This window comes from Phalacrocorax carbo, chromosome 25 (genome assembly GCF_963921805.1).
Source record: "Phalacrocorax carbo chromosome 25, bPhaCar2.1, whole genome shotgun sequence".
NCBI lineage: Eukaryota > Metazoa > Chordata > Aves > Suliformes > Phalacrocoracidae > Phalacrocorax > Phalacrocorax carbo.
This window is the reverse complement of record NC_087537.1, coordinates 6,723,224-6,749,414: the sequence shown is the minus strand read 5'-3', so window position 1 is coordinate 6,749,414 and position 26,191 is coordinate 6,723,224. Positions and strand designations below refer to the sequence as shown.

Sequence of the window (26,191 nt, the reverse complement as noted above, 5' to 3'; positions counted from 1 at the left end):
GACTGGAGGTGCGCTCTGGGGGTGCAAGGCGGTGCAGCCCAGCTCATGCTCGCTTGGGACTTGGTTGTCAGTGGTAGGGCTCTGTGCGCACCTCGTGCTACAGTCAGTGGGACCAACTGGTGAGCAAAGTCCATCCCAGTGCAAACGACTGCTCAGAGGGGGAGAGCTCTGTGAAGAGGTTTGCCAGCTGCTCTAAGGAGACAGGGCGCTCTGGGTGAAATCGCTGGCGTTTGCTCTGAGTTTTCCCTGGCAGCCCCTCCACTTTGTGGGGACGGCACCTAGGTAGTTATGATGGAAGAAGACATGGAGAAGTCAAGAAGAGGAGGAGCTGTCCTGTTGGTGGATCGCCGCTACAGTCCACGGCTGATCGATTATGCAGTACGGACAGCTGTTCCCTTGGGATCCCGTTGACAACCTTTCCACCATTCCCAGTGTGCTGCCTTCCCCTCCTCCATACAAAATACAACCGGCGTCATGGGTGGCGGCTTCAGCCCAGTGGCCTTCTCTCAGGTAAGAAAGGCAGACTCACCGTGTGTGCAGAAAGCCCTGGGAAGACGCACGCAGAGATGAATGTCCCGAGAAGTGCTGGATGGAGCGGGCGAGGTAGAGATTGGCATTGGTGTCATCAAGCAGGAGAAAAGCAGCACTGCTCGGCATGGTGCTCTGGCAGAGCCGCTGCCCTGCCTCTGGCTGTGCGCTGGGCGGCCAGAGAAGCCGGCCAGGGAGCCTTTTGCCCTGCTGGAGATGGCTGTGAGGGTTGTGTCCGTGGCCGCCTCCTTTGTCTCCTTCTGCCTGAGCACTGCGGTTCCGGTTCTGGGAACTGTCAGCAGGCTCCTGCCTGCCTGTCTTAAAGCTGCGCAGCTCCCCTTGGGCAGCCTGGCCCGGAGTTTTACAAGGGGCAGCAGTTTTGCAAGCGGGTATGAGCGCCTGCGAGGATGTTCAGGGCCCTTGTGGCCGAGAGGATTTGGAAAGGTCGAGCTGTGGCCTGGCTGCACCAGGAGGAAGCTCCCAGCACTGGAAACCTGGTCCTGGCACCGGGGAGCCTGGGGCCCAGCACAGGTGGCACCTCGATTCCCTTATTTGGCCAAGCAAGCGCTTCAGCCTCGAGGCGATGCGAGTAGGAAAGCTCCCTGGGGCAGAGGTGTGAGAGCCCAGGCAGCCCCCCCGGAGCGTTTTGCTCCGCCCTTTGGGCGGAGGTTTGGAGGCGGCTTTGAGCTGGCGGAGGGAGGAGAACACAGGAGCTGGCCCCCTTCCTGGGAGCTCCCTGGGCAGCCTGAGGAGCGTGGAGCCTGACGCGGTGCAGGTTTACGCGGCAGCCTTGGTGGGACTGGCAGAGGCTGGTGAGACGCGGCTGTCAGGCTAGGGAGGAGCAGGGCAGTGGGTCGGCGGGACTGTCAACGCTGGAGGGGGAAGAGGGGAGTCCTGACCCTCTGGCGAGGACGGGAGCTGTCCTTTTGGGAGAGGGGAGGCTGCAGATGGCACGTGGCAAAGGGTGGGAGACGTGATGTGAGCAAGGGGCGTGAAAGGGGGCGCAAGAGTCTACACGCCCCTTTTGCAGGTGACGCAGACCCTCCTACGTACTGTTTCTGCATGCCTGCCTAGAGAGACAGAGCGTGAGCTGTCTGGAAGCAGGACCACACCTGCACTTTGAAACGCCGCCTCTTCTAGCTGTGCTGGAGAAGATGCTGGCTGGGGCTGACTGGGGATGGACGAGATCCCTGCCAGACCTACAAGGAAGGCTAAGTCAATGCAAGGAGAGCTGAAATGCTGCAGAAGCACCGGCTTGTAGTTGGAAGCCACAAAGGGAGGTGGGCGAGGAATAGCCCACCTCGCTTCCTCGGCTGAGGGGGAGAGAGGCTGTAGGTGGAGGTGTCTTGTGGTCGGAGGTGCACTGGGGAGAGACGGCAGGGAGGAGCACGTGAGGAGCAACCTGTCACACAGCCGCCGCCACCGCTACCGCAACTGCCGCAGGGAGAGGGGCCCTCCTGAAGCAAGAGCCGCCAGCCAGGGAGGCCTCACAGGTGCTGCTGGATGCAGAACCAGCTCCCAGGGCCACCAGCAGCAGCAGGCAGTGCGGCTGGGGAGATGGACACCTCGCTCGGGCAGTGGTTGGGCTCCCCGTCATCTGCAGGGCGTGCTCGAAGGCTGAGGAGGCCATCTGTGGGCAGGGATGCAGCAAGGCAGCCCTGACGGCTGCTGGCCCTACAGGAGCCAGGGACTTCTTGCCCAGCTGCAAGGGACAGTGTCCTGAAAGGAGCCCACTGCCTATGGCTCACCCTCCCCTTCCTCCGGGAATGCCGATGGCTCTCCTTCGTGCCCGCAAGATCTCCCCAGAGCGACACCTCTGTCTCTGGACGGCGGGGAGAAGGACCACGCAGAGTCCCACGCTGGGATGCAGCAGAACTTTAATGAGGTCAAAGAGGGAAAGGGGGTCCTCTGAGTGGGGGCCACGGTGCAGAGAGCACCAGGGGTAGCTAGGAGCCTTTGCCCCTTGCCCAGGGCGGCGTTTGCACCGGGCATCTGCCTGCCTGCTCCCGAGAGGGAGAGGGGCAGCGGGTCCATCCTCGCGTGGGGCTTAGCAGGTGCTCACAGCCCAGGGGCTTAGCAGAAGACAACAGAGAGAAGAGAGAGGGAAACGAGAGTGAGAAACAGGCAGGTTGGACGAGGGCCATGTTTTCAGAGAGCCCTGGCGCGCCTCTTCCTGCCTTCCTTTGCAGGCGGAGCCGCGGATGCTCGGCCCCCCCTGAAAGCGAAGGCCAGGATCTCTGTGCTCAGTCCATTACCGTCTTCTGGGTTCCTGGGGGTCCTTCTGCGGGGCCGCCTGCGGCAGCTTTAGCAGGGGAGGCATGTTCTGCCACAGTAGCGGCTGCAAATGCCAGAGAGGTCAAAGCCCCCGGAGGAGATGGGCACTCCCTGAGAGCTGAGGATGCTGCCAACGGCAGCGGAGGTGGACGAGCCCACAACGGTGCTCTGTGGGAAGGAGCTGAGGATGGGGCCGGGCAGGGTCACCACCACGGGGGAGGGCTCGATGACGACGGTGGAGTTCTGGCACTGCCTGACGCAGGGCTCATTGCAGCTGTTGGCCAGCGGGGTCGGGCCGCAGGGCTGGCAGGGTACACAGGGGTTGCAGCAGGACATGTCTCGGGGCGGGAGGTGCACCTGGGAGAGAGAGCAAGAAGGAGCACGGGGGCGCGTGAGCAGCAGCCTGCCCGCCCACCTCGAGGGAGACAGGGCACGTGCTGGGCGCGGAGCCGGAGGCTTTGCAGGGATGCCCACGCGCCTCGTTGCCTGTCCTCCCGGGCACCATGCAAAGAGAGCCAGGCCCACAAAAGCTCTTCCCTCAACAAGAGCCCAGGTGGCCCCTCAGCCCAAACTCAGCCCCTCTCCACGCCAGACCTTCTCCCCGCTTCCCCTCCCAGGGGTGGCAGCCCCAAGCCCCGGTGTCGGACAGAGCTTCCAACTCACTTGCTTCCGAAGGAGAAGAAGGGGAGTGAAGCGGATGAGAGAGTGAACGGCTGCGATGGCTTTTATACTGGTCCTGCACTGGCCCAGGTCCAGAGGAAGCTTCTGCGGAAGTAGTAATTTTCCAGGAAGCTGATCTGAAATGCAAAACATCCCAGCTAATGATACGGGCTGTTTTGGTTTTCTGCATGGCTGCCCTTTCATTTCCTTGTTTGGCCGCACCCACTCCCCCTTGAAGGTGATGGCTCCTTTTCAAGCGCGGGACTGGGAGCCCCAGGGATTCCTGGGACAGGCGCACACCAGTGCCCGCAGAAGAGGAGTCCCAAGCGCCGGAGGGGTCGCGTGCAGGCTGGCGTCATTGGCCTGGGGCACTCGTGTGGGCTTCTTTGCAGCCCCATTGGCAGGAAGGGTCCTGCCACTCCCAGCCCTGCAATCCTCGCCCAGAAGGCCAAAGGGCTCCCGAGCCGGGCGATGTGCCACGTCCCCTTTCTCCCACCCTCCAAGCTCTCTCTGATGGCTGATGGCCGTTGTCTCGGCAGGCGGGTGCTCAGCACTGCTGCTTTGGACTCTCTTCCTCCTAATGCTGCTCTGGGGAGGCCTTTGTGCACCTCTTGGGCCTCCTCCTTCGCTCTCTGGGCTCCCTCTGGGCGCCCCCTGCCAACGCCAACGCCAACGCCAACGCCATCAGCGTGCCTGGAGCCTTGTCCTCCCCCAGGGTGCTCCAGCCCAGCCCTGCCAAGGGGCTTCCCCGTGTGTCCTCGGCCGAGTCCACGGTTGCCCATGTGTAGGCAGGGCTGCTTGCCTGCCTTGCCCTCGTGTACGCACTGGAGCAGTGTGCGAGGCAATTCCACAAAAGCATGAGGAAAAACCCTTTTACTGTGAGGGTGGCCAAGCCCAGGAGATACTGCCCAGGCAGCTTGTGGGGTCTCCATTCTTGGAGCTATTCAGGACCACACGGGGCAGTGTCCTGATCAAACGGCTCTCGTTGAGCCAGCTGCGAGCAGGAGGGTTGGACCTGACCATCTCCAGAGGCGCCTTCCAACCTCAACGGTTCTGGGACTGAGGGCCTCGGTGATCTGCCGCTCATGAGTCACGAGGCTCAAGATGCCGCTGCACTCCCTAACTGTGGAAAGCACAAGCCGCTTGCGCAGCTGCGTGGCCCAGCTCTTCCCGCTCACAGTCACGGCCTACGACCGATCTGTTGCTAGGTGGCAGCCCCAGGGGTCCCCGGTGACATGCGAGGGAAGGTCTGTGCCACTGCGGTGGCAGGCCTGAGGGCTGGGGCCACTCTCCCCTTGTTGGCAGCCGTGGCACTCACCCTCTCTTTGCCCCAGCGCAGCCCCAACGGCATCGGCTGCTGCTTCTGCGAGGCAGCGCCCACGCTGGCCTGTGCTGAGAGCTGCTGGACCGGTGTGCTCCTTGTCTCCAAAGGCGGCACTGATTCCCTGGTGTGCAGCCTGGCCTCGCTGGGGCCCTGTGGGGTGACTCTTGCGTTAATAGTTGGAGTCTGAGGAGTGGCTAGGGGGAGACCCTGCTGTTGAGTCACGAGGTTCAGACAGGACCCCCTTGCTTTCTGGAGTCCTTCTCAGAGAGGACCCTAGCTGCGGCTAAGTCCAGTCTTCGTCTCAGGCTTGGTCAACGCTTTATTTTCCAAGGATGGTAGATGTAACCACCCACCAGAGTATTTGTTGTTAGTAACTAACTTGGCAGCTGCCCAAGCCGGTCGCGTTCAGTGAGAACGATCACGGCTAGGTGAATGAGTAGTGCAATTTATCAAAGCAACAGATACACAGGATCTTTGGAGTACCGGTGATAAGATTGCTGGTTACAAGACACGCATAAATACCAAAGATACGAGTACGCTGCTGGGCTACAAGTATGCTAAACGAATATGAGGCGACTCTGTGCAATGGCTATTTACAGGGCGACTCCGATGCCTTAGAGATTTACGCAGAACAAATACGAAGCGACTCTAATGCGTTAGAGATTGAAAGTGACTGTGTAGAGGTTTCCAGTCTTACCCAAAGGCGTCCCAATGGCGGGGAAGAGAGGCTCAGCCCGTCGGCCGATCCCAGAAGTCAGAGTGGCACGCGATGGTATCTTCCCTAACAGCCTTTTTCTCTTAACCTATTCTATACTGTTTTTCAACCTTTCAGGTGGATCTTGACGAACTCCAGTCATACATACCTTTGTTATGATTGGTGTAGAATTTCCTCTCTTTGCTTTTAAAGGTGTAGACTAGAAAACTTCAAAGCGCATGCCCAGTGAGGGGTGGTTGCACCTTAGAGGCGGGTAGCTTTTGGGATGGAGGTCTGTTTTGCTCTTGTAATGATATTATATTGAGCAAAGTTCACGAAAAAGACAGCATTTTGTCAAAAGCAAGGCAGACTGTCGGCTCAGGGTAGCAGATGTGCGGTGTACCAGTTCCGTGGTACCTCGCGTTCCAATTTATCACAGAGCCCGGCCGGATTTGCAGTGTACCAGCCCCATGGTCACAGAGCCTGGCCAGATTTGCAGTGTACCAGCCCCATGGTCACAGAGCCCGGCCAGATTTGCAGTGTACCAGCTCCATGGTCACAGAGCCCGGCCGGATTTGCAGTGTACCAGCCCCATGGTCACAGAGCCCGGCCAGATTTGCAGTGTACCAGCCCCATGGTCACAGAGCCCGGCCAGATTTGCAGTGTACCAGCTCCATGGTCACAGAGCCTGGCCAGATTTGCAGTGTACCAGCTCCATGGTCACAGAGCCCGGCCAGATTTGCAGTGTACCAGCTCCATGGTCACAGAGCCCGGCCAGATTTGCAGTGTACCAGCTCCATGGTCACAGAGCCCGGCCAGATTTGCAGTGTACCAGCTCCATGGTCACAGAGCCCGGCCAGATTTGCAGTGTACCAGCCCCATGGTCACAGAGCCTGGCCAGATTTGCAGTTTACCAGCTCCATGGTCACAGAGCCTGGCCAGATTTGCAGTGTACCAGCTCCATGGCCACAGAGCCTGGCCACGGTGTCTCCGCACCACTCCACCCTCCGGACAAATCCTCTTAGATTCGGGACACCAAGTTCTCCTGGCATTGCCGACATCTAAGGTTACGAACCTAGGGAAATTCCATGGAATGGATTCCTGACCCGGCAACTGCACCCTACCCTGAAAGCGTCTTCCATGCTGCAACCTTTCTAAAAACATAAGTTTAATTTCTAAGTCACCTATAGCGATTATTCCACAGTGATTCAGCTCTCCACCAGGGCACCAGGTATGAGAAGGAGGATGCAAGGCAGCTGCCACTTGGCTGTGGCTGTGCCGCTCTTTAGCTGTGGTTGTGCCGCTCTTCGGGCCATGGCCCCTGATCCTCACCCGCCCTCCCTAGCAGCCTGTCCCGGGACAGAGGAGTGTCTGTCTTCAACAGTGCTGGTGCTGCCTCTCCTCCAGCCACTGGTCTAGAGACCAAAGAAACACAAGGTGAGGGAAGTGCTTAGAAAGTCGGGAACAGAGTGGTACTGGCCAGCACGTGCAAGGATGGTGGAAGGGCTGGGAGCATCCGATTGGGGAAAGCTTCTCTCTGGAGCAGGGGAGGTGGGGTGGAGAAGGAGGGCTTGCAACAACAGTGGAGAAGGATCCACATGCTGGATGGGAAACATGTGGAGGAGACAAAGCGAGGGAAGGCGAGGCAAGGCAAAGCGAGGGAAGGCGAGGCGAGGTGACGAAACGCAGGGCAATGCGAGGCGAGGCAATGCAGGGTGTAGATCTGTCTTGACTGGAGTCTTACACGCGTTGTCTCCATCCGCAGGGATCCCTTGGCTTTTCTTGACACAATGCCCCTGTGGAAGAGCCACACGCAGAATTACTCTGGCAAAACAAGCCATTTGCAGGCAGTATGTGCGAGTGCCTTGATCACAGTGTACATGGCTTCTGTGGGGAACGACTGGAGGTGCGCTCTGGGGGTGCGAGGCGGTGCAGCCCAGCTCATGCTCGCTTGGGACTTGGTTGTCAGTGGTAGGGCTCTGTGCGCACCTCGTGCTACAGTCAGTGGGACCAACTGGTGAGCAAAGTCCATCCCAGTGCAAACGACTGCTCAGAGGGGGAGAGCTCTGTGAAGAGGTTTGCCAGCTGCTCTAAGGAGACAGGGCGCTCTGGGTGAAATCGCTGGCGTTTGCTCTGAGTTTTCCCTGGCAGCCCCTCCACTTTGTGGGGACGGCACCTAGGTAGTTATGATGGAAGAAGACATGGAGAAGTCAAGAAGAGGAGGAGCTGTCCTGTTGGTGGATCGCCGCTACAGTCCACGGCTGATCGATTATGCAGTACGGACAGCTGTTCCCTTGGGATCCCGTTGACAACCTTTCCACCATTCCCAGTGTGCTGCCTTCCCCTCCTCCATACAAAATACAACCGGCGTCATGGGTGGCGGCTTCAGCCCAGTGGCCTTCTCTCAGGTAAGAAAGGCAGACTCACCGTGTGTGCAGAAAGCCCTGGGAAGACGCACGCAGAGATGAATGTCCCGAGAAGTGCTGGATGGAGCGGGCGAGGTAGAGATTGGCATTGGTGTCATCAAGCAGGAGAAAAGCAGCACTGCTCGGCATGGTGCTCTGGCAGAGCCGCTGCCCTGCCTCTGGCTGTGCGCTGGGCGGCCAGAGAAGCCGGCCAGGGAGCCTTTTGCCCTGCTGGAGATGGCTGTGAGGGTTGTGTCCGTGGCCGCCTCCTTTGTCTCCTTCTGCCTGAGCACTGCGGTTCCGGTTCTGGGAACTGTCAGCAGGCTCCTGCCTGCCTGTCTTAAAGCTGCGCAGCTCCCCTTGGGCAGCCTGGCCCGGAGTTTTACAAGGGGCAGCAGTTTTGCAAGCGGGTATGAGCGCCTGCGAGGATGTTCAGGGCCCTTGTGGCCGAGAGGATTTGGAAAGGTCGAGCTGTGGCCTGGCTGCACCAGGAGGAAGCTCCCAGCACTGGAAACCTGGTCCTGGCACCGGGGAGCCTGGGGCCCAGCACAGGTGGCACCTCGATTCCCTTATTTGGCCAAGCAAGCGCTTCAGCCTCGAGGCGATGCGAGTAGGAAAGCTCCCCGGGGCAGAGGTGTGAGAGCCCAGGCAGCCCCCCGGAGCGTTTTGCTCCGCCCTTTGGGCGGAGGTTTGGAGGCGGCTTTGAGCTGGCGGAGGGAGGAGAACACAGGAGCTGGCCCCCTTCCTGGGAGCTCCCTGGGCAGCCTGAGGAGCGTGGAGCCTGACGCGGTGCAGGTTTACGCGGCAGCCTTGGTGGGACTGGCAGAGGCTGGTGAGACGCGGCTGTCAGGCTAGGGAGGAGCAGGGCAGTGGGTCGGCGGGACTGTCAACGCTGGAGGGGGAAGAGGGGAGTCCTGACCCTCTGGCGAGGACGGGAGCTGTCCTTTTGGGAGAGGGGAGGCTGCAGGTGGCACGTGGCAAAGGGTGGGAGACGTGATGTGAGCAAGGGGCGTGAAAGGGGGCGCAAGAGTCTACACGCCCCTTTTGCAGGTGACGCAGACCCTCCTACGTACTGTTTCTGCATGCCTGCCTAGAGAGACAGAGCGTGAGCTGTCTGGAAGCAGGACCACACCTGCACTTTGAAACGCCGCCTCTTCTAGCTGTGCTGGAGAAGATGCTGGCTGGGGCTGACTGGGGATGGACGAGATCCCTGCCAGACCTACAAGGAAGGCTAAGTCAATGCAAGGAGAGCTGAAATGCTGCAGAAGCACCGGCTTGTAGTTGGAAGCCACAAAGGGAGGTGGGCGAGGAATAGCCCACCTCGCTTCCTCGGCTGAGGGGGAGAGAGGCTGTAGGTGGAGGTGTCTTGTGGTCGGAGGTGCACTGGGGAGAGATGGCAGGGAGGAGCACGTGAGGAGCAACCTGTCACACAGCCGCCGCCACCGCTACCGCAACTGCCGCAGGGAGAGGGGCCCTCCTGAAGCAAGAGCCGCCAGCCAGGGAGGCCTCACAGGTGCTGCTGGATGCAGAACCAGCTCCCAGGGCCACCAGCAGCAGCAGGCAGTGCGGCTGGGGAGATGGACACCTCGCTCGGGCAGTGGTTGGGCTCCCCGTCATCTGCAGGGCGTGCTCGAAGGCTGAGGAGGCCATCTGTGGGCAGGGATGCAGCAAGGCAGCCCTGACGGCTGCTGGCCCTACAGGAGCCAGGGACTTCTTGCCCAGCTGCAAGGGACAGTGTCCTGAAAGGAGCCCACTGCCTATGGCTCACCCTCCCCTTCCTCCGGGAATGCCGATGGCTCTCCTTCGTGCCCGCAAGATCTCCCCAGAGCGACACCTCTGTCTCTGGACGGCGGGGAGAAGGACCACGCAGAGTCCCACGCTGGGATGCAGCAGAACTTTAATGAGGTCAAAGAGGGAAAGGGGGTCCTCTGAGTGGGGGCCACGGTGCAGAGAGCACCAGGGGTAGCTAGGAGCCTTTGCCCCTTGCCCAGGGCGGCGTTTGCACCGGGCATCTGCCTGCCTGCTCCCGAGAGGGAGAGGGGCAGCGGGTCCATCCTCGCGTGGGGCTTAGCAGGTGCTCACAGCCCAGGGGCTTAGCAGAAGACAACAGAGAGAAGAGAGAGGGAAACGAGAGTGAGAAACAGGCAGGTTGGACGAGGGCCATGTTTTCAGAGAGCCCTGGCGCGCCTCTTCCTGCCTTCCTTTGCAGGCGGAGCCGCGGATGCTCGGCCCCCCCTGAAAGCGAAGGCCAGGATCTCTGTGCTCAGTCCATTACCGTCTTCTGGGTTCCTGGGGGTCCTTCTGCGGGGCCGCCTGCGGCATCTTTAGCAGGGGAGGCATGTTCTGCCACAGTAGCGGCTGCAAATGCCAGAGAGGTCAAAGCCCCCGGAGGAGATGGGCACTCCCTGAGAGCTGAGGATGCTGCCAACGGCAGCGGAGGTGGAGGATCCCACAACGGTGCTCTGTGGGAAGGAGCTGAGGATGGGGCCGGGCAGGGTCACCACCACGGGGGAGGGCTCGATGACGACGGTGGAGTTCTGGCACTGCCTGACGCAGGGCTCGTTGCAGCTGTTGGCCAGCGGGGTCGGGCCGCAGGGCTGGCAGGGTACACAGGGGTTGCAGCAGGACATGTCTCGGGGCGGGAGGTGCACCTGGGAGAGAGAGCAAGAAGGAGCACGGGGGCGCGTGAGCAGCAGCCTGCCCGCCCACCTCGCGGGAGACAGGGCACGTGCTGGGCGCGGAGCCGGAGGCTTTGCAGGGATGCCCACGCGCCTCGTTGCCTGTCCTCCCGGGCACCATGCAAAGAGAGCCAGGCCCACAGAAGCTCTTCCCTCAACAAGAGCCCAGGTGGCCCCTCAGCCCAAACTCAGCCCCTCTCCACGCCAGACCTTCTCCCCGCTTCCCCTCCCAGGGGTGGCAGCCCCAAGCCCCGGTGTCGGACAGAGCTTCCAACTCACTTGCTTCTGAAGGAGAAGAAGGGGAGTGAAGCGGATGAGAGAGTGAACGGCTGCGATGGCTTTTATACTGGTCCTGCACTGGCCCAGGTCCAGAGGAAGCTTCTGCGGAAGTAGTAATTTTCCAGGAAGCTCATCTGAAATGCAAAACATCCCAGCTAATGATACGGGCTGTTTTGGTTTTCTGCATGGCTGCCCTTTCATTTCCTTGTTTGGCCGCACCCACTCCCCCTTGAAGGTGATGGCTCCTTTTCAAGCGCGGGACTGGGAGCCCCAGGGATTCCTGGGACAGGCGCACACCAGTGCCCGCAGAAGAGGAGTCCCAAGCGCCGGAGGGGTCGCGTGCAGGCTGGCGTCATTGGCCTGGGGCACTCGTGTGGGCTTCTTTGCAGCCCCATTGGCAGGAAGGGTCCTGCCACTCCCAGCCCTGCAATCCTCGCCCAGAAGGCCAAAGGGCTCCCGAGCCGGGCGATGTGCCACGTCCCCTTTCTCCCACCCTCCAAGCTCTCTCTGATGGCTGATGGCCGTTGTCTCGGCAGGCGGGTGCTCAGCACTGCTGCTTTGGACTCTCTTCCTCCTAATGCTGCTCTGGGGAGGCCTTTGTGCACCTCTTGGGCCTCCTCCTTCGCTCTCTGGGCTCCCTCTGGGCGCCCCCTGCCAACGCCAACGCCAACGCCAACGCCATCAGCGTGCCTGGAGCCTTGTCCTGCCCCAGGGTGCTCCAGCCCAGCCCTGCCAAGGGGCTTCCCCGTGTGTCCTCGGCCGAGTCCACGGTTGCCCATGTGTAGGCAGGGCTGCTTGCCTGCCTTGCCCTCGCGTACGCACTGGAGCAGTGTGCGAGGCAATTCCACAAAAGCATGAGGAAAAACCCTTTTACTGTGAGGGTGGCCAAGCCCAGGAGATACTGCCCAGGCAGCTTGTGGGGTCTCCATTCTTGGAGCTATTCAGGACCACACGGGGCAGTGTCCTGATCAAACGGCTCTCGTTGAGCCAGCTGCGAGCAGGAGGGTTGGACCTGACCATCTCCAGAGGCGCCTTCCAACCTCAACGGTTCTGGGACTGAGGGCCTCGGTGATCTGCCGCTCATGAGTCACGAGGCTCAAGATGCCGCTGCACTCCCTAACTGTGGAAAGCACAAGCCGCTTGCGCAGCTGCGTGGCCCAGCTCTTCCCGCTCACAGTCACGGCCTACGACCGATCTGTTGCTAGGTGGCAGCCCCAGGGGTCCCCGGTGACATGCGAGGGAAGGTCTGTGCCACTGCGGTGGCAGGCCTGAGGGCTGGGGCCACTCTCCCCTTGTTGGCAGCCGTGGCACTCACCCTCTCTTTGCCCCAGCGCAGCCCCAACGGCATCGGCTGCTGCTTCTGCGAGGCAGCGCCCACGCTGGCCTGTGCTGAGAGCTGCTGGACCGGTGTGCTCCTTGTCTCCAAAGGCGGCACTGATTCCCTGGTGTGCAGCCTGGCCTCGCTGGGGCCCTGTGGGGTGACTCTTGCGTTAATAGTTGGAGTCTGAGGAGTGGCTAGGGGGAGACCCTGCTGTTGAGTCACGAGGTTCAGACAGGACCCCCTTGCTTTCTGGAGTCCTTCTCAGAGAGGACCCTAGCTGCGGCTAAGTCCAGTCTTCGTCTCAGGCTTGGTCAACGGCTTATTTTCCAAGGATGGTAGATGTAACCACCCATCAGAGTATTTGTTGTTAGTAACTAACTTGGCAGCTGCCCAAGCCGGTCGCGTTCAGTGAGAACGATCACGGCTAGGTGAATGAGTAGTGCAATTTATTAAAGCAACAGATACACAGGATCTTTGGAGTACCGGTGATAAGATTGCTGGTTACAAGACACGCATAAATACCAAAGATACGAGTACGCTGCTGGGCTACAAGTATGCTAAACGAATATGAGGCGACTCTGTGCAATGGCTATTTACAGGGCGACTCCGATGCCTTGAGATTTACGCAGAACAAATACGAAGCGCCTCTAATGCGTTAGAGGTTGAAAGTGACTGTGTAGAGGTTTCCAGTCTTACCCAAAGGCGTCCCAATGGCGGGGAAGAGAGGCTCAGCCCGTCGGCCGATCCCAGAAGTCAGAGTGGCACGCGATGGTATCTTCCCTAACAGCCTTTTTCTCTTAACCTATTCTATACTGTTTTTCAACCTTTCAGGTGGATCTTGACGAACTCCAGTCATACATACCTTTGTTATGATTGGTGTAGAATTTCCTCTCTTTGCTTTTAAAGGTGTAGACTAGAAAACTTCAAAGCGCATGCCCAGTGAGGGGTGGTTGCACCTTAGAGGCGGGTAGCTTTTGGGATGGAGGTGTGTTTTGCTCTTGTAATGATATTATATTGAGCAAAGTTCACGAAAAAGACAGCATTTTGTCAAAAGCAAGGCAGACTGTCGGCTCAGGGTAGCAGATGTGCGGTGTACCAGTTCCGTGGTACCTCGCGTTCCAATTTATCACAGAGCCCGGCCAGATTTGCAGTGTACCAGCCCCATGGCCACAGAGCCTGGCCAGATTTGCAGTGTACCAGCTCCATGGCCACAGAGCCCGGCCAGATTTGCAGTGTACCAGCCCCATGGTCACAGAGCCCGGCCAGATTTGCAGTGTACCAGCTCCATGGTCACAGAGCCCGGCCAGATTTGCAGTGTACCAGCTCCATGGTCCCAGAGCCCGGCCGGATTTGCAGTGTACCAGCCCCATGGTCACAGAGCCCGGCCAGATTTGCAGTGTACCAGCTCCATGGTCACAGAGCCTGGCCAGATTTGCAGTGTACCAGCCCCATGGTCACAGAGCCCGGCCAGATTTGCAGTGTACCAGCTCCATGGTCACAGAGCCCGGCCAGATTTGCAGTGTACCAGCTCCATGGCCACAGAGCCCGGCCAGATTTGCAGTTTACCAGCCCCATGGTCACAGAGCCCGGCCAGATTTGCAGTGTACCAGCTCCATGGTCACAGAGCCCGGCCAGATTTGCAGTGTACCAGCTCCATGGCCACAGAGCCTGGCCACGGTGTCTCCGCACCACTCCACCCTCCGGACAAATCCTCTTAGATTCGGTACACCAAGTTCTCCTGGCATTGCCGACATCTAAGGTTACGAACCTAGGGAAATTCCATGGAATGGATTCCTGACCCGGCAACTGCACCCTACCCTGAAAGCGTCTTCCATGCTGCAACCTTTCTAAAAACATAAGTTTAATTTCTAAGTCACCTATAGCGATTATTCCACAGTGATTCAGCTCTCCACCAGGGCACCAGGTATGAGAAGGAGGATGCAAGGCAGCTGCCACTTGGCTGTGGCTGTGCCGCTCTTTAGCTGTGGTTGTGCCGCTCTTCGGGCCATGGCCCCTGATCCTCACCCGCCCTCCCTAGCAGCCTGTCCCGGGACAGAGGAGTGTCTGTCTTCAACAGTGCTGGTGCTGCCTCTCCTCCAGCCACTGCTCTAGAGACCAAAGAAACACAAGGTGAGGGAAGTGCTTAGAAAGTCGGGAACAGAGTGGTACTGGCCAGCACGTGCAAGGATGGTGGAAGGGCTGGGAGCATCCGACTGGGGACAGTTTCTCTCTGGAGCAGGGGAGGTGGGGTGGAGAAGGAGGGCTTGCAACAACAGTGGAGAAGGATCCACATGCTGGATGGGAAACATGTGGAGGAGACAAAGCGAGGGAAGGCGAGGCAAGGCAAAGCGAGGGAAGGCGAGGCGAGGTGACGAAACGCAGGGCAATGCGAGGCGAGGCAATGCAGGGTGTAGATCTGTCTTGACTGGAGTCTTACACGCGTTGTCTCCATCCGCAGGGATCCCTTGGCTTTTCTTGACACAATGCCCCTGTGGAAGAGCCACACGCAGAATTACTCTGGCAAAACAAGCCATTTGCAGGCAGTATGTGCGAGTGCCTTGATCACAGTGTACATGGCTTCTGTGGGGAACGACTGGAGGTGCGCTCTGGGGGTGCGAGGCGGTGCAGCCCAGCTCATGCTCGCTTGGGACTTGGTTGTCAGTGGTAGGGCTCTGTGCGCACCTCGTGCTACAGTCAGTGGGACCAACTGGTGAGCAAAGTCCATCCCAGTGCAAACGACTGCTCAGAGGGGGAGAGCTCTGTGAAGAGGTTTGCCAGCTGCTCTAAGGAGACAGGGCGCTCTGGGTGAAATCGCTGGCGTTTGCTCTGAGTTTTCCCTGGCAGCCCCTCCACTTTGTGGGGACGGCACCTAGGTAGTTATGATGGAAGAAGACATGGAGAAGTCAAGAAGAGGAGGAGCTGTCCTGTTGGTGGATCGCCGCTACAGTCCACGGCTGATCGATTATGCAGTACGGACAGCTGTTCCCTTGGGATCCCGTTGACAACCTTTCCACCATTCCCAGTGTGCTGCCTTCCCCTCCTCCATACAAAATACAACCGGCGTCATGGGTGGCGGCTTCAGCCCAGTGGCCTTCTCTCAGGTAAGAAAGGCAGACTCACCGTGTGTGCAGAAAGCCCTGGGAAGACGCACGCAGAGATGAATGTCCCGAGAAGTGCTGGATGGAGCGGGCGAGGTAGAGATTGGCATTGGTGTCATCAAGCAGGAGAAAAGCAGCACTGCTCGGCATGGTGCTCTGGCAGAGCCGCTGCCCTGCCTCTGGCTGTGCGCTGGGCGGCCAGAGAAGCCGGCCAGGGAGCCTTTTGCCCTGCTGGAGATGGCTGTGAGGGTTGTGTCCGTGGCCGCCTCCTTTGTCTCCTTCTGCCTGAGCACTGCGGTTCCGGTTCTGGGAACTGTCAGCAGGCTCCTGCCTGCCTGTCTTAAAGCTGCGCAGCTCCCCTTGGGCAGCCTGGCCCGGAGTTTTACAAGGGGCAGCAGTTTTGCAAGCGGGTATGAGCGCCTGCGAGGATGTTCAGGGCCCTTGTGGCCAAGAGGATTTGGAAAGGTCGAGCTGTGGCCTGGCTGCACCAGGAGGAAGCTCCCAGCACTGGAAACCTGGTCCTGGCACCGGGGAGCCTGGGGCCCAGCACAGGTGGCACCTCGATTCCCTTATTTGGCCAAGCAAGCGCTTCAGCCTCGAGGCGATGCGAGTAGGAAAGCTCCCCGGGGCAGAGGTGTGAGAGCCCAGGCAGCCCCCCGGAGCGTTTTGCTCCGCCCTTTGGGCGGAGGTTTGGAGGCGGCTTTGAGCTGGCGGAGGGAGGAGAACACAGGAGCTGGCCCCCTTCCTGGGAGCTCCCTGGGCAGCCTGAGGAGCGTGGAGCCTGACGCGGTGCAGGTTTACGCGGCAGCCTTGGTGGGACTGGCAGAGGCTGGTGAGACGCGGCTGTCAGGCTAGGGAGGAGCAGGGCAGTGGGTCGGCGGGACTGTCAACGCTGGAGGGAGAAGAGGGGAGTCCTGACCCTCTGGCGAGGACGGGAGCTGTCCTTTTGGGAGAGGGGAGGCTGCAGGTGGCACGTGGCAAAGGGTGGGAGACGTGATGTGAGCAAGGGGCATGAAAGGGGGCGCAAGAGTCTACACGCCCCTTTTGCAGGTGACGCAGACCCTCCTACGTACTGTTTCTGCATGCCTGCCTAGAGAGACAGAGCGTGAGCTGTCTGGAAGCAGGACCACACCTGCACTTTGAAACGCCGCCTCTTCTAGCTGTGCTGGAGAAGATGCTGGCTGGGGCTGACTGGGGATGGACGAGATCCCTGCCAGACCTACAAGGAAGGCTAAGTCAATGCAAGGAGAGCTGAAATGCTGCAGAAGCACCGGCTTGTAGTTGGAAGCCACAAAGGGAGGTGGGCGAGGAATAGCCCACCTCGCTTCCTCGGCTGAGGGGGAGAGAGGCTGTAGGTGGAGGTGTCTTGTGGTCGGAGGTGCACTGGGGAGAGACGGCAGGGAGGAGCACGTGAGGAGCAACCTGTCACACAGCCGCCGCCACCGCTACCGCAACTGCCGCAGGGAGAGGGGCCCTCCTGAAGCAAGAGCCGCCAGCCAGGGAGGCCTCACAGGTGCTGCTGGATGCAGAACCAGCTCCCAGGGCCACCAGCAGCAGCAGGCAGTGCGGCTGGGGAGATGGACACCTCGCTCGGGCAGTGGTTGGGCTCCCCGTCATCTGCAGGGCGTGCTCGAAGGCTGAGGAGGCCATCTGTGGGCAGGGATGCAGCAAGGCAGCCCTGACGGCTGCTGGCCCTACAGGAGCCAGGGACTTCTTGCCCAGCTGCAAGGGACAGTGTCCTGAAAGGAGCCCACTGCCTATGGCTCACCCTCCCCTTCCTCCGGGAACGCCGATGGCTCTCCTTCGTGCCCGCAAGATCTCCCCAGAGCGACACCTCTGTCTCTGGACGGCGGGGAGAAGGACCACGCAGAGTCCCACGCTGGGATGCAGCAGAACTTTAATGAGGTCAAAGAGGGAAAGGGGGTCCTCTGAGTGGGGGCCACGGTGCAGAGAGCACCAGGGGTAGCTAGGAGCCTTTGCCCCTTGCCCAGGGCGGCATTTGCACCGGGCATCTGCCTGCCTGCTCCTGAGAGGGAGAGGGGCAGCGGGTCCATCCTCGCGTGGGGCTTAGCAGGTGCTCACAGCCCAGGGGCTTAGCAGAAGACAACAGAGAGAAGAGAGAGGGAAACGAGAGTGAGAAACAGGCAGGCTGGACGAGGGCCATGTTTTCAGAGAGCCCTGGCGCGCCTCTTCCTGCCTTCCTTTGCAGGCGGAGCCGCGGATGCTCGGCCCCCCCTGAAAGCGAAGGCCAGGATCTCTGTGCTCAGTCCATTACCGTCTTCTGGGTTCCTGGGGGTCCTTCTGCGGGGCCGCCTGCGGCAGCTTTAGCAGGGGAGGCATGTTCTGCCACAGTAGCGGCTGCAAATGCCAGAGAGGTCAAAGCCCCCGGAGGAGATGGGCACTCCCTGAGAGCTGAGGATGCTGCCAACGGCAGCGGAGGTGGAGGATCCCACAACGGTGCTCTGTGGGAAGGAGCTGAGGATGGGGCCGGGCAGGGTCACCACCACGGGGGAGGGCTCGATGACGACGGTGGAGTTCTGGCACTGCCTGACGCAGGGCTCGTTGCAGCTGTTGGCCAGCGGGGTCGGGCCGCAGGGCTGGCAGGGTACACAGGGGTTGCAGCAGGACATGTCTCGGGGCGGGAGGTGCACCTGGGAGAGAGAGCAAGAAGGAGCACGGGGGCGCGTGAGCAGCAGCCTGCCCGCCCACCTCGAGGGAGACAGGGCACGTGCTGGGCGCGGAGCCGGAGGCTTTGCAGGGATGCCCACGCGCCTCGTTGCCTGTCCTCCCGGGCACCATGCAAAGAGAGCCAGGCCCACAGAAGCTCTTCCCTCAACAAGAGCCCAGGTGGCCCCTCAGCCCAAACTCAGCCCCTCTCCACGCCAGACCTTCTCCCCGCTTCCCCTCCCAGGGGTGGCAGCCCCAAGCCCCGGTGTCGGACAGAGCTTCCAACTCACTTGCTTCCGAAGGAGAAGAAGGGGAGTGAAGCGGATGAGAGAGTGAACGGCTGCGATGGCTTTTATACTGGTCCTGCACTGGCCCAGGTCCAGAGGAAGCTTCTGCGGAAGTAGTAATTTTCCAGGAAGCTCATCTGAAATGCAAAACATCCCAGCTAATGATACGGGCTGTTTTGGTTTTCTGCATGGCTGCCCTTTCATTTCCTTGTTTGGCCGCACCCACTCCCCCTTGAAGGTGATGGCTCCTTTTCAAGCGCGGGACTGGGAGCCCCAGGGATTCCTGGGACAGGCGCACACCAGTGCCCGCAGAAGAGGAGTCCCAAGCGCCGGAGGGGTCGCGTGCAGGCTGGCGTCATTGGCCTGGGGCACTCGTGTGGGCTTCTTTGCAGCCCCATTGGCAGGAAGGGTCCTGCCACTCCCAGCCCTGCAATCCTCGCCCAGAAGGCCAAAGGGCTCCCGAGCCGGGCGATGTGCCACGTCCCCTTTCTCCCACCCTCCAAGCTCTCTCTGATGGCTGATGGCTGTTGTCTCGGCAGGCGGGTGCTCAGCACTGCTGCTTTGGACTCTCTTCCTCCTAATGCTGCTCTGGGGAGGCCTTTGTGCACCTCTTGGGCCTCCTCCTTCGCTCTCTGGGCTCCCTCTGGGCGCCCCCTGCCAACGCCAACGCCAACGCCATCAGCGTGCCTGGAGCCTTGTCCTGCCCCAGGGTGCTCCAGCCCAGCCCTGCCAAGGGGCTTCCCCGTGTGTCCTCGGCCGAGTCCACGGTTGCCCATGTGTAGGCAGGGCTGCTTGCCTGCCTTGCCCTCGCGTACGCACTGGAGCAGTGTGCGAGGCAATTCCACAAAAGCATGAGGAAAAACCCTTTTACTGTGAGGGTGGCCAAGCCCAGGAGATACTGCCCAGGCAGCTTGTGGGGTCTCCATTCTTGGAGCTATTCAGGACCACACGGGGCAGTGTCCTGATCAAACGGCTCTCGTTGAGCCAGCTGCGAGCAGGAGGGTTGGACCTGACCATCTCCAGAGGCGCCTTCCAACCTCAACGGTTCTGGGACTGAGGGCCTCGGTGATCTGCCGCTCATGAGTCACGAGGCTCAAGATGCCGCTGCACTCCCTAACTGTGGAAAGCACAAGCCGCTTGCGCAGCTGCGTGGCCCAGCTCTTCCCGCTCACAGTCACGGCCTACGACCGATCTGTTGCTAGGTGGCAGCCCCAGGGGTCCCCGGTGACATGCGAGGGAAGGTCTGTGCCACTGCGGTGGCAGGCCTGAGGGCTGGGGCCACTCTCCCCTTGTTGGCAGCCGTGGCACTCACCCTCTCTTTGCCCCAGCGCAGCCCCAACGGCATCGGCTGCTGCTTCTGCGAGGCAGCGCCCACGCTGGCCTGTGCTGAGAGCTGCTGGACCGGTGTGCTCCTTGTCTCCAAAGGCGGCACTGATTCCCTGGTGTGCAGCCTGGCCTCGCTGGGGCCCTGTGGGGTGACTCTTGCGTTAATAGTTGGAGTCTGAGGAGTGGCTAGGGGGAGACCCTGCTGTTGAGTCACGAGGTTCAGACAGGACCCCCTTGCTTTCTGGAGTCCTTCTCAGAGAGGACCCTAGCTGCGGCTAAGTCCAGTCTTCGTCTCAGGCTTGGTCAACGCTTTATTTTCCAAGGATGGTAGATGTAACCACCCATCAGAGTATTTGTTGTTAGTAACTAACTTGGCAGCTGCCCAAGCCGGTCGCGTTCAGTGAGAACGATCACGGCTAGGTGAATGAGTAGTGCAATTTATCAAAGCAACAGATACACAGGATCTTTGGAGTACCGGTGATAAGATTGCTGGTTACAAGACACGCATAAATACCAAAGATACGAGTACGCTGCTGGGCTACAGTATGCTAAACGAATATGAGGCGACTCTGTGCAATGGCTATTTACAGGGCGACTCCGATGCCTTGAGATTTACGCAGAACAAATACGAAGCGACTCTAATGCGTTAGAGGTTGAAAGTGACTGTGTAGAGGTTTCCAGTCTTACCCAAAGGCGTCCCAATGGGGGGGAAGAGAGGCTCAGCCCATCGGCCGATCCCAGAAGTCAGAGTGGCACGCGATGGTATCTTCCCTAACAGCCTTTTTCTCTTAACCTATTGTATACTGGTTTTCAACCTTTCAGGTGGATCTTGACAAACTCCAGTCATACATACCTTTGTTATGATTGGTGTAGAATTTCCTCTCTTTGCTTTTAAAGGTGTAGACTAGAAAACTTCAAAGCGCATGCCCAGTGAGGGGTGGTTGCACCTTAGAGGCGGGTAGCTTTGGGATGGAGGTGTGTTTTGCTATTGTAACGATATAATATTGAGCAAAGTTCACGAAAAAGACAGCATTTTGTCAAAAGCAAGGCAGACTGTCGGCTCAGGGTAGCAGATGTGCGGTGTACCAGTTCCGTGGTACCTCGCGTTCCAATTTATCACAGAGCCCGGCCAGATTTGCAGTGTACCAGCCCCATGGTCACAGAGCCCGGCCAGATTTGCAGTGTACCAGCTCCATGGCCACAGAGCCCGGCCAGATTTGCAGTGTACCAGCCCCATGGTCACAGAGCCCGGCCAGATTTGCAGTGTACCAGCTCCATGACCACAGAGCCCGGCCAGATTTGCAGTGTACCAGCTCCATGGCCACAGAGCCCGGCCAGATTTGCAGTGTACCAGCCCCATGGTCACAGAGCCCGGCCAGATTTGCAGTGTACCAGCCCCATGGTCACAGAGCCCGGCCGGATTTGCAGTGTACCAGCTCCATGGTCACAGAGCCCGGCCAGATTTGCAGTGTACCAGCTCCATGGTCACAGAGCCCGGCCAGATTTGCAGTGTACCAGCCCCATGGTCACAGAGCCTGGCCAGATTTGCAGTGTACCAGCCCCATGGTCACAGAGCCCGGCCAGATTTGCAGTGTACCAGCTCCATGGTCACAGAGCCTGGCCACGGTGTCTCCGCACCACTCCACCCTCCGGACAAATCCTCTTAGATTTGGTACACCAAGTTCTCCTGGCATTGCCGACATCTAAGGTTACAAACCTAGGGAAATTCCATGGAATGGATTCCTGACCCGGCAACTGCACCCTACCCTGAAAGCGTCTTCCATGCTGCAACCTTTCTAAAAACATAAGTTTAATTTCTAAGTCACCTATAGCGATTATTCCACAGTGATTCAGCTCTCCACCAGGGCACCAGGTATGAGAAGGAGGATGCAAGGCAGCTGCCACTTGGCTGTGGCTGTGCCGCTCTTTAGCTGTGGTTGTGCCGCTCTTCGGGCCATGGCCCCTGATCCTCACCCGCCCTCCCTAGCAGCCTGTCCCGGGACAGAGGAGTGTCTGTCTTCAACAGTGCTGGTGCTGCCTCTCCTCCAGCCACTGGTCTAGAGACCAAAGAAACACAAGGTGAGGGAAGTGCTTAGAAAGTCGGGAACAGAGTGGTACTGGCCAGCACGTGCAAGGATGGTGGAAGGGCTGGGAGCATCCGACTGGGGACAGTTTCTCTCTGGAGCAGGGGAGGTGGGGTGGAGAAGGAGGGCTTGCAACAACAGTGGAGAAGGATCCACATGCTGGATGGGAAACATGTGGAGGAGACAAAGCGAGGGAAGGCGAGGCAAGGCAAAGCGAGGGAAGGCGAGGCAAGGCAAAGCGAGGGAAGGCGAGGCAAGGCAAAGCGAGGGAAGGCGAGGCGAGGTGACGAAACGCAGGGCAATGCGAGGCGAGGCAATGCAGGGCGTAGATCTGTCTTGACTGGAGTCTTACACGCGTTGTCTCCATCCGCAGGGATCCCTTGGCTTTTCTTGACACAATGCCCCTGTGGAAGAGCCACACGCAGAATTACTCTGGCAAAACAAGCCATTTGCAGGCAGTATGTGCGACTGCCTTGATCACAGTGTATATGGCTTCTGTGGGGAACGACTGGAGGTGCGCTCTGGGGGTGCGAGGCGGTGCAGCCCAGCTCATGCTCGCTTGGGACTTGGTTGTCAGTGGTAGGGCTCTGTGCGCACCTCGTGCTACAGTCAGTGGGACCAACTGGTGAGCAAAGTCCATCCCAGTGCAAACGACTGCTCAGAGGGGGAGAGCTCTGTGAAGAGGTTTGCCAGCTGCTCTAAGGAGACAGGGCGCTCTGGGTGAAATCGCTGGCGTTTGCTCTGAGTTTTCCCTGGCAGCCCCTCCACTTTGTGGGGACGGCACCTAGGTAGTTATGATGGAAGAAGACATGGAGAAGTCAAGAAGAGGAGGAGCTGTCCTGTTGGTGGATCGCCGCTACAGTCCACGGCTGATCGATTATGCAGTACGGACAGCTGTTCCCTTGGGATCCCGTTGACAACCTTTCCACCATTCCCAGTGTGCTGCCTTCCCCTCCTCCATACAAAATACAACCGGCGTCATGGGTGGCGGCTTCAGCCCAGTGGCCTTCTCTCAGGTAAGAAAGGCAGACTCACCGTGTGTGCAGAAAGCCCTGGGAAGACGCACGCAGAGATGAATGTCCCGAGAAGTGCTGGATGGAGCGGGCGAGGTAGAGATTGGCATTGGTGTCATCAAGCAGGAGAAAAGCAGCACTGCTCGGCATGGTGCTCTGGCAGAGCCGCTGCCCTGCCTCTGGCTGTGCGCTGGGCGGCCAGAGAAGCCGGCCAGGGAGCCTTTTGCCCTGCTGGAGATGGCTGTGAGGGTTGTGTCCGTGGCCGCCTCCTTTGTCTCCTTCTGCCTGAGCACTGCGGTTCCGGTTCTGGGAACTGTCAGCAGGCTCCTGCCTGCCTGTCTTAAAGCTGCGCAGCTCCCCTTGGGCAGCCTGGCCCGGAGTTTTACAAGGGGCAGCAGTTTTGCAAGCGGGTATGAGCGCCTGCGAGGATGTTCAGGGCCCTTGTGGCCGAGAGGATTTGGAAAGGTCGAGCTGTGGCCTGGCTGCACCAGGAGGAAGCTCCCAGCACTGGAAACCTGGTCCTGGCACCGGGGAGCCTGGGGCCCAGCACAGGTGGCACCTCGATTCCCTTATTTGGCCAAGCAAGCGCTTCAGCCTCGAGGCGATGCGAGTAGGAAAGCTCCCCGGGGCAGAGGTGTGAGAGCCCAGGCAGCCCCCCGGAGCGTTTTGCTCCGCCCTTTGGGCGGAGGTTTGGAGGCGGCTTTGAGCTGGCGGAGGGAGGAGAACACAGGAGCTGGCCCCCTTCCTGGGAGCTCCCTGGGCAGCCTGAGGAGCGTGGAGCCTGACGCGGTGCAGGTTTACGCGGCAGCCTTGGTGGGACTGGCAGAGGCTGGTGAGACGCGGCTGTCAGGCTAGGGAGGAGCAGGGCAGTGGGTCGGCGGGACTGTCAACGCTGGAGGGGGAAGAGGGGAGTCCTGACCCTCTGGCGAGGACGGGAGCTGTCCTTTTGGGAGAGGGGAGGCTGCAGATGGCACGTGGCAAAGGGTGGGAGACGTGATGTGAGCAAGGGGCGTGAAAGGGGGCGCAAGAGTCTACACGCCCCTTTTGCAGGTGACGCAGACCCTCCTACGTACTGTTTCTGCATGCCTGCCTAGAGAGACAGAGCGTGAGCTGTCTGGAAGCAGGACCACACCTGCACTTTGAAACGCCGCCTCTTCTAGCTGTGCTGGAGAAGATGCTGGCTGGGGCTGACTGGGGATGGACGAGATCCCTGCCAGACCTACAAGGAAGGCTAAGTCAATGCAAGGAGAGCTGAAATGCTGCAGAAGCACCGGCTTGTAGTTGGAAGCCACAAAGGGAGGTGGGCGAGGAATAGCCCACCTCGCTTCCTCGGCTGAGGGGGAGAGAGGCTGTAGGTGGAGGTGTCTTGTGGTCGGAGGTGCACTGGGGAGAGACGGCAGGGAGGAGCACGTGAGGAGCAACCTGTCACACAGCCGCCGCCACCGCTACCGCAACTGCCGCAGGGAGAGGGGCCCTCCTGAAGCAAGAGCCGCCAGCCAGGGAGGCCTCACAGGTGCTGCTGGATGCAGAACCAGCTCCCAGGGCCACCAGCAGCAGCAGGCAGTGCGGCTGGGGAGATGGACACCTCGCTTGGGCAGTGGTTGGGCTCCCCGTCATCTGCAGGGCGTGCTCGAAGGCTGAGGAGGCCATCTGTGGGCAGGGATGCAGCAAGGCAGCCCTGACGGCTGCTGGCCCTACAGGAGCCAGGGACTTCTTGCCCAGCTGCAAGGGACAGCGTCCTGAAAGGAGCCCACTGCCTATGGCTCACCCTCCCCTTCCTCCGGGAATGCCGATGGCTCTCCTTCGTGCCCGCAAGATCTCCCCAGAGCGACACCTCTGTCTCTGGACGGCGGGGAGAAGGACCACGCAGAGTCCCACGCTGGGATGCAGCAGAACTTTAATGAGGTCAAAGAGGGAAAGGGGGTCCTCTGAGTGGGGGCCACGGTGCAGAGAGCACCAGGGGTAGCTAGGAGCCTTTGCCCCTTGCCCAGGGCGGCGTTTGCACCGGGCATCTGCCTGCCTGCTCCTGAGAGGGAGAGGGGCAGTGGGTCCATCCTCGCGTGGGGCTTAGCAGGTGCTCACAGCCCAGGGGCTTAGCAGAAGACAACAGAGAAGAGAGAGGGAAACGAGAGTGAGAAACAGGCAGGTTGGACGAGGGCCATGTTTTCAGAGAGCCCTGGCGCGTCTCTTCCTGCCTTCCTTTGCAGGCGGAGCCGCGGATGCTCGGCCCCCCCTGAAAGCGAAGGCCAGGATCTCTGTGCTCAGTCCATTACCGTCTTCTGGGTTCCTGGGGGTCCTTCTGCGGGGCCGCCTGCGGCAGCTTTAGCAGGGGAGGCATGTTCTGCCACAGTAGCGGCTGCAAATGCCAGAGAGGTCAAAGCCCCCGGAGGAGATGGGCACTCCCTGAGAGCTGAGGATGCTGCCAACGGCAGCGGAGGTGGAGGATCCCACAACGGTGCTCTGTGGGAAGGAGCTGAGGATGGGGCCGGGCAGGGTCACCACCACGGGGGAGGGCTCGATGACGACGGTGGAGTTCTGGCACTGCCTGACGCAGGGCTCGTTGCAGCTGTTGGCCAGCGGGGTCGGGCCGCAGGGCTGGCAGGGTACACAGGGGTTGCAGCAGGACATGTCTCGGGGCGGGAGGTGCACCTGGGAGAGAGAGCAAGAAGGAGCACGGGGGCGCGTGAGCAGCAGCCTGCCCGCCCACCTCGCGGGAGACAGGGCACGTGCTGGGCGCGGAGCCGGAGGCTTTGCAGGGATGCCCACGCGCCTCGTTGCCTGTCCTCCCGGGCACCATGCAAAGAGAGCCAGGCCCACAGAAGCTCTTCCCTCAACAAGAGCCCAGGTGGCCCCTCAGCCCAAACTCAGCCCCTCTCCACGCCAGACCTTCTCCCCGCTTCCCCTCCCAGGGGTGGCAGCCCCAAGCCCCGGTGTCGGACAGAGCTTCCAACTCACTTGCTTCCGAAGGAGAAGAAGGGGAGTGAAGCGGATGAGAGAGTGAACGGCTGCGATGGCTTTTATACTGGTCCTGCACTGGCCCAGGTCCAGAGGAAGCTTCTGCGGAAGTAGTAATTTTCCAGGAAGCTCATCTGAAATGCAAAACATCCCAGCTAATGATACGGGCTGTTTTGGTTTTCTGCATGGCTGCCCTTTCATTTCCTTGTTTGGCCGCACCCACTCCCCCTTGAAGGTGATGGCTCCTTTTCAAGCGCGGGACTGGGAGCCCCAGGGATTCCTGGGACAGGCGCACACCAGTGCCCGCAGAAGAGGAGTCCCAAGCGCCGGAGGGGTCGCGTGCAGGCTGGCGTCATTGGCCTGGGGCACTCGTGTGGGCTTCTTTGCAGCCCCATTGGCAGGAAGGGTCCTGCCACTCCCAGCCCTGCAATCCTCGCCCAGAAGGCCAAAGGGCTCCCGAGCCGGGCGATGTGCCACGTCCCCTTTCTCCCACCCTCCAAGCTCTCTCTGATGGCTGATGGCTGTTGTCTCGGCAGGCGGGTGCTCAGCACTGCTGCTTTGGACTCTCTTCCTCCTAATGCTGCTCTGGGGAGGCCTT

General features: G+C 60.1%; 4 protein-coding genes across 4 annotated transcripts; all 4 read right to left on the bottom strand.

Moving 5' to 3' along the window:
- Positions 1–2,832: 2,832 nt before the first annotated feature.
- Positions 2,833–3,138, bottom strand: LOC135317327 (feather keratin Cos1-1/Cos1-3/Cos2-1-like). The gene has a single exon (XM_064473397.1). It carries the CDS (start codon positions 3,136–3,138, stop codon positions 2,833–2,835), a length of 306 nt encoding a protein of 101 aa, XP_064329467.1.
- A 7,071-nt stretch (positions 3,139–10,209) lies between these two features.
- LOC135317324 (feather keratin Cos1-1/Cos1-3/Cos2-1-like) lies at positions 10,210–10,515 on the bottom strand. The gene has a single exon (XM_064473381.1). It carries the CDS (start codon positions 10,513–10,515, stop codon positions 10,210–10,212), a length of 306 nt encoding a protein of 101 aa, XP_064329451.1.
- A 7,070-nt stretch (positions 10,516–17,585) lies between these two features.
- LOC135317320 (feather keratin Cos1-1/Cos1-3/Cos2-1-like) lies at positions 17,586–17,891 on the bottom strand. The gene has a single exon (XM_064473376.1). The coding sequence runs from the start codon at positions 17,889–17,891 to the stop codon at positions 17,586–17,588; it is 306 nt and encodes a 101-aa protein (XP_064329446.1).
- Positions 17,892–24,960: 7,069 nt separating this feature from the next.
- On the bottom strand, positions 24,961–25,266 carry LOC135317319 (feather keratin Cos1-1/Cos1-3/Cos2-1-like). The gene has a single exon (XM_064473374.1). The coding sequence runs from the start codon at positions 25,264–25,266 to the stop codon at positions 24,961–24,963; it is 306 nt and encodes a 101-aa protein (XP_064329444.1).
- Between the last annotated feature and the right edge of the window lie 925 nt (positions 25,267–26,191).

Excerpts from the sequence above, each read along its gene's own strand:
- LOC135317327 (XM_064473397.1), bottom strand. The coding sequence starts at position 3,138 with ATGTCCTGCTGCAACCCCTGTGTACCCTGCCAGCCCTGCGGCCCGACC.
- LOC135317324 (XM_064473381.1), bottom strand. The coding sequence starts at position 10,515 with ATGTCCTGCTGCAACCCCTGTGTACCCTGCCAGCCCTGCGGCCCGACC.
- LOC135317320 (XM_064473376.1), bottom strand. The coding sequence starts at position 17,891 with ATGTCCTGCTGCAACCCCTGTGTACCCTGCCAGCCCTGCGGCCCGACC.
- LOC135317319 (XM_064473374.1), bottom strand. The coding sequence starts at position 25,266 with ATGTCCTGCTGCAACCCCTGTGTACCCTGCCAGCCCTGCGGCCCGACC.